The sequence below is a fragment of the Pituophis catenifer genome, unplaced genomic scaffold (assembly GCF_029215685.1).
Source record: "Pituophis catenifer annectens isolate HBS135680 unplaced genomic scaffold, rPitCat1.0.hap2 SCAF_1, whole genome shotgun sequence".
NCBI classification, from domain to species: domain Eukaryota; kingdom Metazoa; phylum Chordata; class Lepidosauria; order Squamata; family Colubridae; genus Pituophis; species Pituophis catenifer.
Window position 1 is genome coordinate 261,492,160 of NW_027256881.1, and position 16,865 is coordinate 261,509,024.

At 36.4% G+C, this 16,865-nt stretch overlaps 1 protein-coding gene across 1 annotated transcript in view; it reads left to right on the plus strand.

Moving 5' to 3' along the window:
• Positions 1 to 9,133: 9,133 nt before the first annotated feature.
• The window catches only part of SLC5A12 (solute carrier family 5 member 12), a 30,432-nt gene continuing 22,700 nt past the window's right edge, over positions 9,134 to 16,865 (plus strand). Inside the window, exons 1-4 of the mRNA XM_070957542.1 lie at positions 9,134 to 9,490; positions 11,728 to 11,793; positions 15,285 to 15,336; positions 15,982 to 16,049. Of these exons, the coding sequence (XP_070813643.1) occupies positions 9,134 to 9,490; positions 11,728 to 11,793; positions 15,285 to 15,336; positions 15,982 to 16,049 (543 nt within the window). The remainder of the gene's footprint in view (positions 9,491 to 11,727; positions 11,794 to 15,284; positions 15,337 to 15,981; positions 16,050 to 16,865) is intronic.

Genomic DNA, 16,865 nt, shown 5'->3' on the forward strand with positions numbered 1-16,865 from the left:
ATAATTCATGTAGCATAGGGGTGAAATCTACTTACAGTACCTTTCTTACTGGTTCCGAAGTGCATGTGCAGAGGGTAAAGTCTTCTGCGCATGCGCAGAGGGTAAAAAAAAGGTTACTTCCTGGTTAAAACCATGAAGTAATGACAATCGGGCAGGTGGGTGGAGCCCCACGCTGCCACCACTACTGGTTCTCCACACCACCCATCGCTGCCGCTACCGGTTCAGCTGAACTGGTCCGAACCGGCAGCATTTCACCCATGGGTGGGTTCTACTTACCTTTACTACCGGTTCTCAATGGGATTGCGTGCACATGCTCGCTTCACTCATGCCTGCGCCTTGCTTCTGCGCATGCGCAGATCGCTTCTGGTGATGTCAGGATTAGTGGGCGGAACCTCCTGCCGGTTTTACTACTGGTTCTATAGAACCAGTCCGAACCAGGGACAACCCACCACTGATTTCACCTTGGTGTAGCATATCACTATGGCAAATAATATATTTGGTGTAATGCTATCCTTATACAAGTGCCATGAATTACTGCAGGTGTAATAATATAAAGATAAAGTTGAACTGCCTCTTTAAATGCAATACAATTTTCTGTGAATTTCAGGGACTCTCTGCACATAGATTTACTTGGTTGCATCCAATGTCTATTAAATCAGGATTAATTAGAGATTTTACTGTGAATTTGGATGGGAGTTTTAAACTGTACTCTAAGGTACAATCAATTTAATTTTTAGCTTCCAAGTTCATTACAAATGTTTCATAGACACTATTATATAAAAACCAGAATCCTGGTTGGTTTAGTAGAGATGGGAGAAATCAAGTAACTTATTAGGCATCACTGCGAGAATCCATGCAATATCCTGGCATACACAATGAGCCAACTATGATTTCTTATTTTAATAAGACATTTAAGAAAACATAGAGGTCTTATTAGATTTGGTTTTTATTGGGAAGCAGCTTTTTAAAAATTGAAATAATAATTAGTGTTATTTTAAAATTTAAATTCTACTATATTGTGAGAGATTCAAATTTTTGGAAACCTCCCCTTCACTGCTACGATTGCCAAATCAATTTTGGATGCTGCCAAGAATTCTGTTAATGAAAAATTCCTTCGTGCCAAACACTTGACAGGTATCCTGAGCATCACTGCTGCTTTAGGCATGCCAAAGCAACATGCAAAAAACAAAACAAAAAACAAAAAACAAACCCAAACTTGGGCACTGATGTGCAAATGGTTATTTATGAACCCCTCTCTGTTGTTTGCTGCCTTTCCCCTAAGGAATTCTGGATAAATTTCAGCCAAGTTTTAGAGTTATCCGGAACTTGTGGTTGATAATTTTGGAAGTTTGGAATGGTAGATTATTTTGCTATATGATCTTCAAATATTAAAAAATAGCCTCTATTCCAAATTCATCTCCTCTCTTCTTTTCTCTACCTTTCTGCCTACCTTGAACTGTCTTTGACATTTTATGCTCAGTGTTCCAATATAACTTTGTGACTCTCATACATTGCTGATCGCATGTGCAGCAATATGTATGGATATTGTACCATATGGTACCATATGGTACCAAGGAAATGTAATTTTTGTGGTTCCCAGGTCTGATTAATGTTGCTGCCCATCCACTGACATGTACAGCATAAAAGAGTCATGCAGTATAAAATTTTATTCAAAAGAATGTCATGTAGGCCTTTTCTACAGTATATTTTATTGCCTCTCAAGCCTATTGCTCTCCAGTTAAGTTGGAATTACAGATGTCAGAATTCCCAGCCAGATGTCCCTATTCATTAAATAGGAGCATATACCGGTACAGTATATGGAAAATTGCCATACAGTTTTAAAAATCAGCTTTATAGCCTGTTAAAATGCTTGTTACTATAGGTGTATGTGACTCCCCTCAGTTTAAGAACTTACCAACCTTTGCTTGGCCCTGTTAATAATCACACTGCAGAAGTGGAAGGGTTAAGGCTCATTTTGGAAAGGATTTCAGATGTTTTAAGGAGTGAAAATGATTCCTTACATATTTGAAAAGCTGAAAGTAAGATGAATTTCTAGAAGAAACATAACACTCTTTGCTGGATGCAAACACATCAAGGGCTTAGAGCAGTGCAGCTATCTGGGAATTACATTTTGCAGTCATGGAGAAGCTGCGACAGATAGATTTTTTTCAATAGTTTATAATATAAAATTTTGTTGTCGTTAATTATGAAGTCGTGTCCGATCCATCACGACCCCATGGACAATGTTCCTCCAGGCCTTCCTGTCCTCTACCATCCTTTGGAGTCCATTTAAGCTCACTCCTACTGCTTCAGTGACTCCATCCAGCCATCTCATAATATAAAATACAAAAATACAAAAGCAAATAATAGGAAAAATAGGAGAGGGAAAAGAGAAGGGAAAAGTGTAAAAAAGATAGGAAAAAGAAAGAAAAGGCATTGATTTCCAACTCCCTTTGGGGCAGTAGAATAAGATAATAACATCAAATCTCAACTTTTTACTTTTTACATAATAGTATAAACTAGCCATTTCTATAACAACAAACCTATCTAATCGGTAAAACTCAAAATCAAACTTTCATTTTTTTTTACACCTCAAGCACAAAGTCCAGAAGTGGTTTCCAAGTAGAAACAGAAGTAATTGTATTTTTTTCCCTTTAATCAAAGCAGTTAATTTAGCCACCTCCGCTAACTCCATCAACTTTTGCAGCCATTCGTCCATTGTGGAAATCAAAGTGCCCTTCCATTTTTGTGCCTAAAGTCTGGCTGCCATCAACATATTTAACATCAAAGTTCCAATTTTTCCCCCCAAGTCTTTTTCCATTAAACCTCAAAAAATAGTTTCTGGTTTTATCTTTATATTCACTTTGAGAATCTCCCGTATTAGGATGTGAATCCTACTCCAATCTTTCTTTGCTTTGTCACATGTCCACTATAAAGGATAAAAAAAATCCCTTCTTTACATTTTACATTTGCATTTACAACATTCATTTGAAATACCTTTATACATTCTTGACAGCTTGTTTGGTGTTAAATACCACTGATACAACATCTTATAAAAATTTTCTTTTAAATTATAATTTAGTGTAAATTTTAAACCTTTCATCCACATAGGTCAAGCAATACATTATATCCAAAGTTCCTTGCCCACTAAATCATGCAATGCTTTACATATTCATTTTCCAAATTCAAATTCAATAACAATTTATAGGCCTTAGAAATAGTATGTTCACCACTACCACACAGTAGGATTTCCAATTTATCTTTGACAAAGTCAAACCCATAAATCTTTTTGTCTGATTTAAATCTTTCTTTCAGTTGTAAATATGCAAATCAATGGCAGACATTCTTCTGATTCTAACTCCTCTTTAGACTTGAAGATAGGATCACCAAAATTAAAAGATATTATTTGACCGTAAGTCCACCAGTGTGATTTCAACACCAATTATTTTCTTTAAAAAAAGCTTTCTGGGGGGACAGCCAAAGAGGCATCACAGCAAAAAGCTATGATGGATGTTAAATCCAGGACTGGAAAGACATTTGTAGTATTTCATTGGTTGCATCCAGTGGTGGGTTTCAAATTTTTTTACTATGGGTTCTGTGGGTGTGGCTTTGTGGGTGTGGCATGGCTTGATGGGCGTGGCTTGGTGGGCATGGCAGGAGAAGGATACTGTAAAATCTCCATTCCCACCCCAATCCAGGGGAAGGATACTTCAAAATTCCCATTTCCTCCTCATCCGCTGGGACTTGGGAGGCAGAGAATAGATGGGGGCGGGGCCAGTCAGAATTTTTACTACTGGTTCTCCGAACTACTCAAAATTTCCACTACCGGTTCTCCAGAACTGGTCAGAACTTGCTGAAACCCAACTCTGGTTGCATCCAATCTGGTCTGTGTAACCTATTAACACTGAGAAAAATCTCTGATTTTATAACAGTACTCATTTGCCAATTGTAATATATACCAGTGAAACATGGAAGATGACATGGTAAGTAACACAAAGCCTAAATGTATTTCAACCGTGCTGCCTATGAAAGATGTTACGTATTCAGTTGCATTACCAAGATGGTGATCATATAAAGAAGTTATTAAAGGACATAGGATATGCTGAATGGCTACTTAATCCAAATGGTGATCATAATGGAATGAAATAACAGACTGTCTTTGCAAAGCAAAACCACAACACATAACATCACTGAAACCCCACTTTTAATGTCAACATATTTATGCTTGACTTTACAGTCATCTGAATTATCTGGAAAGTCTGGAAACTTGGAACAGATAGCAAAGGAACATTTGGAAGGCTGGCTGTTCCTGGCAGCCCAGATTCTTACAAGAGGTACATCTAATCATCACTGTTAAATCCTAATGATTGCAAAACATTTTAGGGGTCCTAAAGAGAACACATTCCCACTTCCTTATTGAACCTGAGATATTACCTTCCAATTAACTTTAAGATATTGGTTACAAATTAACCTAGTGATAAGGATTCACTTAATTGAGACATTTACTAATAATTGAAGAAGGAAAAATCCAAAAAAACGTTTAGCTTACTGGAAGTCAAATAAATGGCACAATGTTCATATTACTGATCCAAGTATAAGGCAGAACAAGCTGTGCTTCAGGTTCAGTTATTGTATTAACAGATTAAGCCAAAAGCTCACAAGTGGATAATATGAATACATTTTATGGCTTTAATTAGTTCCTTGCAATTCAGTTTGGAATTGGAAATTTATACAAATAAACATACAGATTTTCATGTTTGAAGATAGAAATAACTTAGATACGTTTATTAAAAATATAAGATAAATTTCTGTTGTTAAATTCCTGACCACAGTGGAAGCTTCCTGTTACCTTTTCTATTAGTAGCCATAGTTTAACTAAAGCCCAAATTTAGACGTGACACTAATTTCTAGTTTTGTGCAAAGTTTTAGAGACACAGTTCGATGGAGTCTTGTTTAAATCACTAGTATGAAATAGATTTTAGACTAAAATAATGCCGTAATCTGTTTAATGAATAGAATCAGAATAGCTTTCTGCAGTAATTCTAAGAATCTGTGTTTCTTTTTCTGTTCCTTGGCTTCTAACAAACAACAGAAAACATTGCAACTTTTGATGTGTACAGAGAATTTGGGGTAGGTTGAATCATATGTTGGGTTCTCTGATGTTAGTATGATTGACTGTCCAGTCAGCTTTATCACCTCCTTAACACTCTTTCTTGTCTTCCTTGCATTGGTTTGCACAACTATTCTGAACCTACTTATACAACTGGGACAGATCATACTAAGGGATGTGGTGCTGGCCACCAGTTTGCCTGACTTAAAAAAAAAATGATTAGACCAATTATGAAGTCAAGGGACCCACAGCTATTAGGTTTGATAACAATGTAACTGCCTCTAAAGAGTGGTGGGATTCAATTTTTTTTACTACCGGTTCTGTGGGCATGGCTTAGTGGGTGTGACATGACTTGGTGGGTGTGGCTTGGTGGGTGTGGCTTAGTGGGCATGGCTTAGTGGGTGTGGCAGGGGAAGGATACTGTAAAATCTCCATTCCCACCCCACTCCAGGGGAAGGTTACTACAAAATCCCCATTTCCTCCCGATCAGCTGGGACTCGGGAGGCAGAGAATAGATGGGGCCAGTCAGAGGTGGTATTTATAGGTTCTCCGAACTACTCAAAATTTCCAGTACTGCTTCTCCAGAACTGTTCAGAACCTGCTAAATACCACCTCAAGGCCATTTGATGGGAGACTAATATGCTTCTTTAGGCACTTGGTTGATCATTGTGAGCATAGACTGATGAACTAGATAGACCAAGGGTCCAATCCTGCTCAGTATTTTGTTTATTGAACTATGATTAACAAACACTGTCATGTAACTAAATCACATAAACCCATGATGCACAGAGAAATAAGGTAGAGAGTTCAAAAATCTACTAAATAAGTAGACAAAAGACTCACAAAACTCAGAGACCAGAAACAACAAAATGGTTCCCTCATAAAGCAACTGAAAAGACAAGAGCTTATTTTAAAGCTGTTTTCAGAGTTGGAATTTTACAACATTTTTTTGAAATGTTGTGTTTTGAAATTGGAGGACATTGTGCTGCTTTAGCCAACTTCTCTATACAATATTTGCAATACAGTAGAAAGACTTGTGGGTGGGTTTTATCCTAGTCTCAACGATGCTGCTTCTGCCCTAAAAGGAGGGCTTTGGAAAATCATAGAATCATAGGGCTGGAGGGAACCTTGGAGGTCTTCTAGTCAATCCCTTGCCCAAGGCAGGAGACCTTATGCCATCTGGACAAATGAATGTCCAATCTTTTCTTTAAAACCTGCAGTGATAAAACACCTGGAATTCTGTGAAGCAAGCTGTTCCCTTGTTTAATTGCTCTAACTGGCAAGAAATTTCTTCTTAGTTCCAGGTAGGCTCTTCCAGGTATAGCATGCTTTTACTCATGCTCTAAATAAAATAAAAACATTTTTATTTTATATTTATTTGAAATGTTTCCAAAATCGACTGCGATAAAACCTTTAAAGCCATCTCCTGAAAATCTGCAGAATATATACTTGGTAAGGTGTTGGTTTAAGACTAGAAAGACCATAGGCATCTGTGGCTGTGCATCTGCCTAGATCTACAAGATGGCAAATTGGAAACTATGATGCAAGATCGAACACCATATATCATCAAACCATGTACAAAAATGACAGGACAAGCAAGATGAGATTTGGTCTTGCCATTCTTGAACTTGTACAGACATTCTGAGAGATACTCTGAGAGCCAACCTTATACGCAAAAAGTCAATGGGTAGCTCAGCCCAATTTATCTTATAGCAATAGCACTTAGACTTACCCTGTTTTCCCCAAAATAAGACATCCCCTGATAATAAGCCCAATCGGGCTTTTGAGCACATGGCAATAAGACCAAGCACTTATTTCAGGGTTAAAAAAAAATTATAAGACAGGGTCTTATTTTTGGGCAACACGGTATATACTACCTCATAGTGCTCTGCACTACGTTTAGCACTCACTGAATGGTTTACAATGTCAGCATATTGGGGAAATATGATGGAAAGGTCCCATTTTAGCCACCTTCCAATCCCAGAAGAAAGGAGGGATATAAATTTAACAAATTATTATTGCCATCTTTCAAATGATATTCACATTTGTGGTTGTTAAGATTAAAAGGAAGAAAGTATTGCATCAATGATATCCCTTAAATATCCTACGTGTTGTTCTTTAGTCCAATAAACATTAAAGTGAAAGCAGGAATCTTTTCACATGTCTTGTATCTATCCTTCTACTTCCTGGCTACATTTTAGAATTCAGGACAAGATATGCATAGATTTTACATGTTTATAAATAATATACCTATTATGAGACATGTACTTATATCTATATATAAGTGTGAGACATGTTTAAGAGAATCTGCCAGCCAGGCAGCCAGCTACACTCTTCTGCAGGCAATTCCATTCCTTTCTGTTTGTTTTTGTTTTCTTACAATTTATGTTTATTACTCCATGATTACTCTATTGGGCTGGTATTTTGTTAATAAAGACTTTCAAATATATAAAGTATATTTATGCATTTTCAGTTGCCACGAAACTGAAGCATCAACTAAATTTGCTGTTGCTGGAAATTATGTTTTTCCAGGCTGATACAAGTTTTGGAAGAAGTAAATCATTCTTCCCATATTTCATGCTCTCGATAAAAATTCTTAATAGGTATGAAAAGCTATAAATGATACCCTTAATTAGTTGGTTAACTGTATTGTGAACTTGTTCATCATCCAAGAACAAAATTGTCCTTACGGATTGTGAGGTTAATATTTACTCAGGAGCCCCAGTTGGTATTTGACCTGAAGATTTCCCTTGATGTAATGTTGTGACATGATCATTGTCAGATCCACCGGCAAACTGTTAATCCCATTTTGCAGGTTTAATATTAATAGTGGAAGGTAAATTTTGTTTGGCTAATCCCATTCTTACTGATTTCTGATTAGCTGGAGAATGTCTGAAATTAAAATGTAACTGAGCAGCTGTTAACCTTAATAAAGTTTCTCAGATAAAAAGGGTGTTACATTTCTTGCAAACAAGAAAACAGAACAATAAAATCTAACTGTGTGCTGATTTGTAAAATTCAATCATATATATATTATTACATATTTGGGAACAGATAAATGAGGATACAATTATCCTTCTATCAATTCTGTATTCTAAATCCTAGTCCCAAAATTTAATTTTTCTTAAGATCAAGAGAGAAACAGCTAGCCTTTTGGATCTTATGAGTTGTTATATGTAGTGTATTTTGATCCTAAGGTATAGAAATAGTGTTATATGCATGTCTGCCGGTTTTGAGAGCAACTGCTAAATCTGAATATCTTTTTATCAATGGAAAAAGTTCTCAGAGGATTCCAACTGGCTTATCTGGATCTTTCACAAGTGATCATGCCCAGTGATCTCTACAGTTTCAAAGCTTCTAAATCAAAGCTTCACAGCTTTATCACAGACCATTAATTTGTTAACTTTTGGCTCAACCAGATTTACTTTATTTGGGTAATTCATTTCCTTAACTATATATAAGTTTCAATATCTGAGGCTTTGTGTCATAATTGTTGAGGAGCATCTAGGAGGAGATTGATTCCATACATTCATGGCTGGTACATTTCTCATAGTTATTTGGCAAAGGGCTGCAGGAATATAATACTGGACATCATAGGCATTTGGTCAGATCTATCATGTTTTTTTCCTTAAATTTTCATTGTATAACATGCTGACTAATCCAATGCAGTTACTCAATGTGCTAAAGTAATGTTTAACCTTAATAAAGTTTCTCAGATAAAAAGGGTGTGAACTCTTGGATCTTTCCTTTTTTCAATCTTTATTAGCAGAAGCCTTGACTCTTTCTTTGACAAGGAAGACATTATATGAAAAGCTACCCACAATTGTTTTTTAAACATCTCTGCAACATGACCTTGGAGTGAAATCTGAAGTTAATATCAGTTGGATCCTGGATTATATTTGCCTTTTGGAAAATTGAATTGCTCACTCATGGCATTGTAGATTTGTTCTCCCTTTGGAAGTTCTTTTTTTAAACAATCAAAAAGAGTTGCACAAACTGACAAGAAGCCAGCTAATCAGCACCATGGGCAAGTTCATCCCTCCAGTTGTGGAAAATTTTGTAATTTGGGACTATTTGGTCTTTGCCGCCCTTTTTCTGGTCTCTTCTAGCATTGGGATCTTTTTTGCAATTAAGGAGCGGAAAAAAGCAAGCTCTGGGGACTTTTTGGTTGGTGGTAGGCAGATGACCTGTGGACCAGTGGCTTTGTCCCTCACTGCTAGTTTCATGTCAGCCGTCACTGTGCTGGGAACCCCAGCTGAGGTCTATCGCCATGGATCATCTTTCTTTCTGTTTGCCATAGCATATACGTTCGTCATCGTTTCTACTTCAGAACTTTTTCTACCCGTTTTCTACAGATCTGGGATCACAAGCACTTATGAGGTAAGTTCCCTTTTCTAGAAAGTGATTCTTGCTCCAGACCCTGGACCAGATTCCATTTGACCATCTAAGACATTTTTGGCAGCACCTTTGTTGATATTTCTTTGTGGAGAGAAGAGATGCCTGGCATGACATCATCTCTTCTGCAAATTTGCCATTCTGGGAAGAGCAATCACAATATATTTAAAAGGCAGCAAGATGCAGAGGAACCTACATTAATATAGAGACAGAAAATGTGTTAAAATCTGCAAGGACAATAAATTTGTATATACGTTAGATAATAGCGGGCATGCTTTTGTTTCTAAAGGACAGATTATTTAACTGAAAGGGACCATTGTGATCAACTTTTACAAATGTATTATTTACAACAATTATCTGTAGATTGCAAAGATAGACAATAATTCTCATTTAATTGTTAGAACATTGTCAAATATCTTCAGTAAAAGATTAAAATAATTAATTAAAATAATTAATTTTTTGAAATAGAAAAGAAGAGGAGTAAATGATATGTTGACAAAAACCTGCTCCTCCTATATTGAAATATCAAAATAAGGATTCTGTTTCATACAATCACTTGTCTCATCTTTGTGTGTGTGTGTGTGTGTGTGAGAGAGAGAGAGAGAGAGAGGGGGGGGGGGAGAGAGAGGGAGAGAGGGAGTGTGTGTGTGTGTGTGTGTGTGTGTGTGTGTGTGTGTGTGTATGTCCAGGGAAGTTAGACAGACATATTTAGAATCTTTTAGAAAATACAGATCAAAATCAATGTTAAAAAAATCAATTTTTTCTTCTCTCATTTCGTATTTTATTCATTACATAGATTCAAAGAATGTCTGATTCAAACTAACTCTGAATGATTGGCATAATAAAAATTCAGAATAATAAAATGGAGAAACAAATAAAACTTATCCAGAATATGTATGTGAACTAAATTCAAGGAACAGTAGTGAATAGTAATTTGTAGATCATAGTATCCCATTTCAATAACAAGAGAGGCTGGTTCTGGGACAATGGATTTTCTCCTAATGTTAAATTCACAATTTAATTGTTTGATTAATGATTTAATAGGGGAATACTTAATAAAGGATTACTTAACTAACCTCCCATTAGAAGCCATTAAGAATCCAATTATCTCATAAATGGAACCACTCAACCCTCATATATAGATGTAAAATTATAGTTTCCGACTTGCCAAAAGAACTGAAATATTTCACAATGAGAAAATATACTCCAGGTTTTTGAAATATAATTATAGAACACTCTCCAGGTATCTGTAATGGCTGGCTACACTTTTTGGTTCTATGTGTAGTTTGTAACCCATGCAATGATTTAGGCAGATATCCACACAGATCCAAGTTTGAATACTGCAAGATGAAGACTTCTGTGAGATTTAAGTTATCCTATAAACGCTTGACATTTGTGGAGAGCTTCCTGGAGTCCATTCTTGAACCCGTGTATGCAATGTTGCTGACCATTGCTGCAAGTAAAATAAGGTTATGGGCCCTATCAATCCCATGTCTCATTCCAGGATGTAGGACAAGTTACAGGTAGTTCTCAACTTACAACAGTTCATTTAGTGACCATTTGAAGTTACAACGGCATTGGAAAAAGTGACTTATTTTTCATACTTATGACACTGCAGCATCCCCATGGCCACTTGACCAAAATTCAAATGCTTGGCAACTGAGTCATATTTATGACCATTGCAGTGTCCTGGGGTCATGTGATCACCTTTTGCGACTTTCTGACAAGCAAAGTCCATGGGAAAACAGAGTCACTTAACAACCGTGTCATTAACCTAACAATTGCAGTGATTCACTTAACAACTGTGGCAAGAAAGGTCATAAATTGGGGCTAGATTCATTTAACAACTGTCTCACTCAATCAAGGACTACCTATAGTATATCAATTGAACTTCCAGTTTGATTTAGACTTAGAATAACTTTATTGTCATTTTAAATGTACACTAATCGGCATACATTAAAATGAAATTTCGTTGCATACAGCTCTCAAAGGGTCACCACCTCCAATATACATCACATAAACATTACAAACCAAACCAAAAAAATAAAAATTGTGCATATATCCACATATATTTCTATATATACATATATATAATTACTGGCATTTTCTATGGGAAGATCAGTTTCACAGTCATTACAGGAACTATTTCTTGAATAAAATAGAATACAGGGGATGATAAAGCAACAAATATTTTTATTTACTGTAACCATCCTTTCCCCTAGTACCTGGAGTTAAGATTTAATAAGCCTGTTCGCATGGCAGCAACCCTGATTTACATACTGCAAACGGTAAGACATTTTCTTCATTTGCATGACAAATGTGATTTTTTAATATTTTGGCAGTAGTCCACATAATAGATGGATCTTTTGTTCAAAATAAGCCTCATTTTCTTCTATGATACAGTGAATGTGATAGAGGATGTCTATGTAGTGGTTCGAAAATTAAAGAGTTATAGAATCCTGCACATAGAAGACTCTAGATCACATGGATTCGTCATAGCATCAAATTCTACATTTACAGATGGAAGAGCATAATCTTTCCGGATTTCCATCACCCCATTAACTAACATTTAATAAGGGCAGTGTGATGACTCAGTGGTAAAGATGCTGTGCTTGTCAGCTGGATGACCCAAGTTCAAGACCTGAGTACCACGTAAAGGGGTGAGCTCCCGTTCTCACCCCAGCTCATCCCCACCTAGCAGTTCAAAAGCATGCAAGTGTGAGTAGATAAATAGGTACCACTTTGGCAGGAAGGTAACAAACACAAGGCCCACGGGCCAGATTCGGCCGGTGATGTGGTCAGATCCGGCTCACAGGGCCATACTAGAAATTGTAAGGGGCTGGCTCACGTCTCTTCTGCCCAGTCTATTCAATGCAAAGCGGAAACATAGGGCAAGCATGTCTTTGGCCCAGACTGCCCAATGTGAAGAGGAAACATCGGGCCAGTATGGCTTTGGCCCAGTCTACCCATGCCAGCAGTTAGGGGAGTTGTGTCAAGCTGGCTATGCCCATCCAGTCAGCCACACCCACCCCATCGGCCATGCCTGTCCGGCCCCCACCCCCAAGGTCAACCACAGCCCTGATGTGGCCCTCAATGAAATTGAGTTTGACATCCTTGATCTAGACTCTTCCTAGTCTGCATGACATTCTGCATTCAAGAGTGAGATTTCCTTTTGAAATTTCAGCTTCAAATGTAGAACTTCAACATAGATTGTGGGACTGTAAAAAGGAACACATTTTTCCAGATTAATCCCTGTTGCAAACATTTTAGCTAGCATTTATGTTGCACTTTGGAGTATAGTAAATAGTATACTCTACACACTACACAGTATCTTATAGATCAGATCCATGTCAGGGGTTTAGGAGTCATGAATTATTTGCCTTGAACCAGTTTCTCCCATGCCCGAGGGATGCAGTGCAATCTGATTGGCCATTTCAGAGAGAATCCCTACTGTTTTTAATTGATGCATTCACACACGCATATGGGTGAAACAACCCATATAACTTTATTCAGAATGTGGAATGTTTAATAACTGTGAGATTTTGGTTTTCATGTTTCTGATAATAAGTCAGTCTTCTTTCTAGGGAATGCCAAAGGTATGATAGGTAAATATTTCTTTAAGTCTAATTTGCTTCAGAGCAGTTAGGAACATCTTTATTTGTACTTTGCAGGTGATAAAGAGAAAATCCTTCCTCCAACATCTTAGGCAACTATATATCAAGAATCATTTTCAGGAAACAGTGTTGCGTGGATCACAAATAGCCAATGGAAAGATGACAGCTCTGTTGCTGTTTGAGATTGCTCTGTAAGCAGTATAAGGTTAATTGGCTTTTCTTGATGGCAACTTCATGCATCTGCTTATTTAGGGGAATGTTTGTTCCCAAAAGAACTCGACTTTCTAAATTAATTTTTTAAAAAATTTGATTTATATGCCGCCCTTCTCCGGAGACTCAGGGCGGATTACAATGTGTTAAGCAATAGCCTTCATACTTTTGTATATTTATACAAAATCAGCTTATTGCCCCCACAATCTGGGTCCTCATTTTACCTACCTTAGAAAGGATGGAAGGCTGAGTCAACCTTGAGCCTGGTGAGATTTGAACTTGCAGTAATTGCAGGCAGCTGATGTTAATAACAGTGCTTTAGTCTGCTGCACCACCAGGGCCCTTCCACATACTCAAAAAAAAAAAAAAGCATCAGCAGGAGATTGCCACCTTTTAGAAATAGTTCAATTTGCAATTTTAGGACATTCTGTAGAACTGCAAAAAAAGATTGGCCACTAGGATTCCAAGGTCCCTCTCACAATTATTGTTTTTGAGCCAGGTTTTGCCTAATCTATACTTGTACTTTTGTTTTTTCTTGCCTAAGTATAATGTTTTGCTTTTCTTCACATTACATTTTATTTTGTTGGATTGTTCAAGTCTGTTGAGATCTTTTTGAATACTGAGCTCGTGATCTAGGGTGTTGGCTATTCCTGCTAGCTTAATGTCATCTGAAAATTTGATAAGTTTTTCTTCTATTCCCTCATCCAAATCATTTATGAAGATATTGAAGAGTACAGGGCCTAAGATTGTGGTACCCCACTACTTACTTCCCTCCATGTAGATATAGTACCATTAAGAACTACTTGTTGAGTATGGTTTGTCAGCCAGTTACAAATCCATCTGGTACGGATGCTGTCTATCCCACATTTTTCTAGCTTACTAAGAACTAGGTTGTGATATATTTTGTCGAATGCCTTATTGAACTCTAAATATACTATGTCCACAGCATTTCACTAGTCTGCTAATTTAGTCAATTTAGTCAATGAAATAAGATTGGTTAGGCATGATCTGTTTTTAATAAACATGCTGGTTTATAATTATAACTTTCTGTTTCTAGATGTTTGCAGATTTTTTTTTTACTATTTTCTAGTATCTTCCTGGGTATTGATGTTAGGCTGATTGGTTTATTCTTTAGATTTGTTTCAGATTGGGATCATTCACACATATATTCAAAATTATATCTGAGTAAAATAATAAAATCATAATATGTTGAGAAAAGTTCCAAGAGTTTCCCAAACCTCCAACTTTAAGCATTACAACCTTACCACAGAATAAATCTCAGTTAAAACAGTTGGGTAATCTGAATAAACCACAGTACAGATTCAAACATATCAATTAAACACATTTAATTAATTATAATGTACCTTTGTAAATTCCAATATTTCTGGCATCATCATTTAATGAAGTTGGGATGGGTACTGGGGGAACTTGAAGTTCAGCATTTCTGGAGGTCAGAGCTCATGTACAAGGTCCTTTTTTCTGTAGAATTTTCAAAGCAATCACAAAGATTAAAACAGACCACAAGTAGCTCAAGAATATTCTATGAATTTTATTCATTTTGAGTTTTTCTCTGAAGCCTTGTCTGAAATTCTAACTACATATCTATGTTACAATCTAGAAATCAATATATAGGACAAGGAGCATGGATATTTTTCCAGCTAGTAGTAGCTAGAACTGCTGTTAGTATTTTCAACCTAAAAGATGGATGGTCACACAGATGTAAAAGGCATGTTAAACTGGGGAAAAAATGAGGCAGACAGTGTAGCTGAATGAATGAATATCATTCATAAACATATCTTTCCATTTGTGTGTGAGCCTGCCTCTGGGTGCCAGTGCCACTTTTCAGTCAAAACCTTGGAATATGATCCCAGCTGAATCTCCTTCTTATTTTGATTTTGCTCCCTATGAATTTTGTTGTTTGAAATACCTACTAATAGTTTTTCTACTCTGCATAGATCCTTTACACAGGAGTGGTAGTTTATGCTCCAGCTTTGGCTCTCAATCAAGGTAAGTGCTTTGTTGTTGACTTGAAAAGAACAAGAGAAAAGGGAAAATTTGTTTTTTGTTATCTATCTATCTGAAAGCTCCCTTCCTCCCTTACTTTTTCTTTTATTCAATCTGTTATTCTTTTATCTTTTATTCAATATGTTATTTTTCCCCTTTTGCTAAAAAGTAACTAGAGAAGATAGATTCTGAATAGTTTTCTCATATTCTGGGCAAAGTGCCCAGTTTAAGATAATGGATTAAGACTTTCTTCTGTACTTTGACATTTTCTGTCCTTCCAGCCCATTGCTTTAATGCCTTACGTAATGTGAAACAGGATAAAGCTGAGGTTTCTCACTTATTGATCTAGTGTTTCCTGCAAATGCTAGTTTTTTTGGGAGGATGATAGGCAGTCTTCTGCTTTCCCGTGAGATTTGGTCAATGTATTTGACGAACTGAATTTACCACCTGTGCAAACGAAAACAAAAGTCTATAAAAGGTGGAAATGAACTTTAGTTCTGCAGCATATAAGAAAAACTGATGGTAACAGATTAAGTAACAGTACTTACTCTCATACTATTGTATATTTAAAAAAAAAAACTATGGTTAATTTAATTAAAAAAAAAATAACCTGCAGTATATCTAATTACACTCCCTTTGGATTTTCAGTGACTGGATTTAATCTTTGGGGCTCAGTATTTGCAACAGGAATTGTTTGCACCTTCTACTGTACACTGGTATGTTTCTGCTGTAGTTGAACTGTAAATGCTTTTAGAGGAATGTTTAAATAACTGGCATTTATGTTCTAATGGGGTTCTACAGTTGAACACAAATATTAAGATGAACTAGAAAACTTCAGTATTTTCTTCTACAATAATAAAACATTTTATATTCTCAAATGTATGATTTGTTTCAAAATAGTCACGTAAACCATACTTTCGTTCAGTTAAATGGGTGATATGTGCTTTCAATAGAGGCATTATTTCCCAAAAATTAAAATTCATGATAGTCTGAAAGTGGGTATATAATTTGCAACCATATCTTATTTTATGTTACCTCTGTGCACGCTATTTCTCCAAATGATCTAAAACCCTGTTTTATTTATCAGTTACATTTATTCTGGCTGCCTACCTGAATTCTGGATAGCATATACCTCCACCCAAATCCATAAAAAAAGATAAAGCCTAAATTTCATAGGCAGTCATACAATATATCCATAGGCAGCCATGTTAAAAAAAAAAAAGTTAATATATCAACATCTAGCCGGGGCCCAAAAGCAAATTTTAAGAACTTTCTAGAACCTGCAGAAAGAGGACACTGTCCTCACCTCTGGGTGATTGCTGTTTCCAGAAAGTTGGAGGCACAACAAAAAAGTCATACTTCCTTATTTTTTTTTAATGACATCATTTCATAGAGGGGACCTGGAATATCTCTACTCTACTGAAACATACTAGATGGGCAGAAACTATTGGACATAAGTGATCCCTAATAAATATTTGGGAGCTGTGCTCAGACTTAAAATAAGCATGTAACAGCTATCCTGTCCTTTATTC